This window comes from Oryzias melastigma, linkage group LG4 (genome assembly GCF_002922805.2).
Source record: "Oryzias melastigma strain HK-1 linkage group LG4, ASM292280v2, whole genome shotgun sequence".
Classification (NCBI taxonomy): Eukaryota; Metazoa; Chordata; class Actinopteri; order Beloniformes; family Adrianichthyidae; genus Oryzias; species Oryzias melastigma.
Window position 1 is genome coordinate 6,403,298 of NC_050515.1, and position 2,926 is coordinate 6,406,223.

The following is a 2,926-nucleotide window of genomic DNA, read 5'->3' on the forward strand; positions in this document are numbered from 1 at the left end:
TCCTGTTTTTCCACCAAATTAACCGTTTTCTGTCTTTATTTTTGGTGTGTAGAGACGGGCTGTTCATCTACTGATGACTTCATTTGAAGAAATACCAGTAAAAAAATAGAGATATTAAAATTGTATTTAGTTTAGCATTTTAAAACAACAGAATAAAAATGTTTATTGACACAAGAAATGACAAATATTAGATACATTATTTGAAAGTAATAAAGAAAAAAAATGTAAATTTATGTTAGAAAAGGTTACCCATCAGTCTAAACAAATAAAATAAATGGATATTGTGCGCGTAAAATTTTGATTTGCGCTCCTTAAAAGTTGCTTGGCCTTGAAAGATGAAAGTGCAGTGACAAAATAAAAAAAATGATTTTTTTTTGTTTGAATCAAGAAAAGTAAAAACTAATATAAAATGGAGATGTCCTTCTGTTTTTGGAACAAAATTTTAGAATTGTTTGGATAAAGATCTTAAATAAGTTCATAAATTTAGGTTACTGTATTCTGTATTTTTGGTGTTTGTGGCATATTTGAAGTTAAGTTTTGCTCCTGTGTGAACTCTATCCTAAAAGATAAGCATAAGTCAGTCCTTTCAGGTTAATGTTGATCATGGTTTAAAAATAGTAAAAAGGTGACTTTTTATGAACCAAAAAAGTAAACCAACCTCTGCTTTCCTCTTCAGTTGCATCTTTTTACTTTCTGCTTCAATTATCCCTGTAAGAACAGCAACACATAAAGACAGAAATCACACATTTATTTTAATACAACAAAACTGTTTTCCATCCCAAACAAAAAGTTGCTTAAGGAGCTATTGAAGCTACTGACCTAAACTTCATCATAAAACTTTTTTGATTTCTGATCCAAATTGCAAATATTTGTCATTTTATTAGAATTCACTTCCATCCACTTCTTACTGCAGCAGCGGCTGAAAACATTTTCAGCAAAAACACACCTCTGTGACCAGCTCAACTTGTTTCCAAATGATTTTAACATGGCGCCACCCACAGGTAAAGATTCAAAATGGCACCTATACTTCCAATCAACAGGTGCAGCTTAACAAACCAACAGGACACTTTAAAAACTCAACAAAACTTAATTTAAATGATGATTAAACTATAAATCAGATGTATCAAAGAGAGGAATTCAGTAGTTAAAGTAAATATTGATCGTCTAATACTGACAACTGCCTGATCTTTATTAAGTGTGCCCTTTTATATGGTCAACAGTGGAACTCCACCCAGTTATGAAGGACAATGTCTAGTTTTTTTAAGGTCAAGGGTAAAGCTCCACCCATCTCAATAGAAAAATATCTCAGACCGATCCGACTTGCTTTTATTTTTACCAGACTGGGGAACGTGTCCTTAAAGTCACACTCTGATCATCTTTGATCCATTTAAAAGCAGGGGTCTTACCGTAATTATGATTATGTCTTTTTAGGTAAAATATCATTATATTCATAAACTGCTGTTTTTTTTTTGGCATATAAATAGAACATGCTATTTCTTCTAAATGAGTGACTTTCTTTCAAAATAAAAGACACCCTGTGTCACATTGCACCATCTCAAAGCAGCAAATGTGGTACTAGGTAGCTTAAAGTCAACAGTAATTTTAAAAAATCAGTTTATTTTATTATTTGTGGTATATCATTAGGAAATGTGTAAAATTAGAGCTGATTAAATTACTTTTACTGTATTTTTTTAACCTTTAGGCACACTTAAAATCCTTAAAAAATAGAAAATCTGTTGTATATTCTGGTATGCTTTAATTATTATTGTGTTTGTATTCTTTTTTTAAACCAGAGAGCCACAATGAAGGGGTCTTAGATCCACATGTGGCTCTGGAGCTGCAGGTTGCAGAACCCCGGAATAAAGTCTCATAACGTTGAGAGCATCTGAGGATAAAAGGTCTCAGGGACCTGATCACTGCCTCAACTGCTCTCATATCTTTGTAAAACATGACATGATAAATTAATATATTTAGTTATGACTTTGTTAAGAAAACATGATCTTGCTATCACAGTGAGAGCAGTCTGTAAGGCACTGCATGTCAGATCTTATGTTTTATTCTGGAATTAACTAATCTTTTGACCAGACATCAGATTTTTTTTTTTGTTTTGAGTTAAATTTCTCCAACCTAACATTACTAGTGCAACAAAAATGCATACTTGTGAGCCAGATACCAGCTCTGACGAATAAAAACAAACATGGATCTATTTGTCTGCAAGTTGAGGTATTAGAATGGAGCAGAGAGCTAGTAGCCTGCAGGGTTACAACAAGGTCCTACAAGGTTATTCCAACCACATTTTGTCATCTGCTCCTGATTCACCACCATTAGAATAAATAAATACTCAGAAATTGAGTTTTAACCTTCATATATGTCCTCCACGATTAGTTTAAAACACCAATTTAACTGATGTGAGTCTTTAATCAAGACGCCACCCGAATGCTAAACAAGCTGGCGTTAAAAACACAAACACGCTGAAATATATAATTGATTTTTAGTTAGAAAACACAATTTATGTAGGTCAAATGATTAACTTGGAAATCTAAAAGCCCAAGACACTTGTTTATATTAACATAAATTGCATCATTAATCTGTTTAATCACTGGATATGTAAAACTAGTCTTTTAGATTAAAAGTAAATTAGATTTAGATGGAAATAATTCTAAAAAAAAATAAAATTGAATCAATTTAGTCATTTGAATGTGATAATTAAATTTAAAAACACTAATATAAACACATCTGTAGTGATAAACAAGCACGTTTCTGTCAATTGTGTCACATTCATGTAAAAACATAGATGGATAGCTGGAATATTCACCGTTGCTGGTGATGTGGCTGCCTCCGTTGCTATGCTGGTTATTTCCGGGATCAGATTCCCGGTCCATGTCCGGCATTTTTGGGATAGCTCCATTACGAGACCTGAGGTTAC

At 32.6% G+C, this 2,926-nt stretch overlaps 1 protein-coding gene across 6 annotated transcripts in view; it reads right to left on the reverse strand.

Moving 5' to 3' along the window:
- Window positions 1-2,926, reverse strand: part of soat1 (sterol O-acyltransferase 1) — a 19,893-nt gene that overhangs the window by 16,025 nt on the left and 942 nt on the right. Inside the window, exons 1-2 of one of the 6 annotated variants that reach the window (XM_036211451.1) lie at window positions 2,816-2,920; window positions 659-708 (exon numbers count right to left, since the gene is read on the reverse strand). The exons of 4 other annotated variants lie outside the window; for them this stretch is intronic. In XM_036211451.1, the coding sequence (XP_036067344.1) occupies window positions 659-708; window positions 2,816-2,891 (126 nt within the window). In that variant the 5' untranslated portion in view covers window positions 2,892-2,920. Of the gene's footprint in view, window positions 1-658; window positions 709-2,815; window positions 2,921-2,926 lie in introns of those variants that run through there. One more of the 6 variants, XM_024279352.2, reaches the window with a different exon arrangement.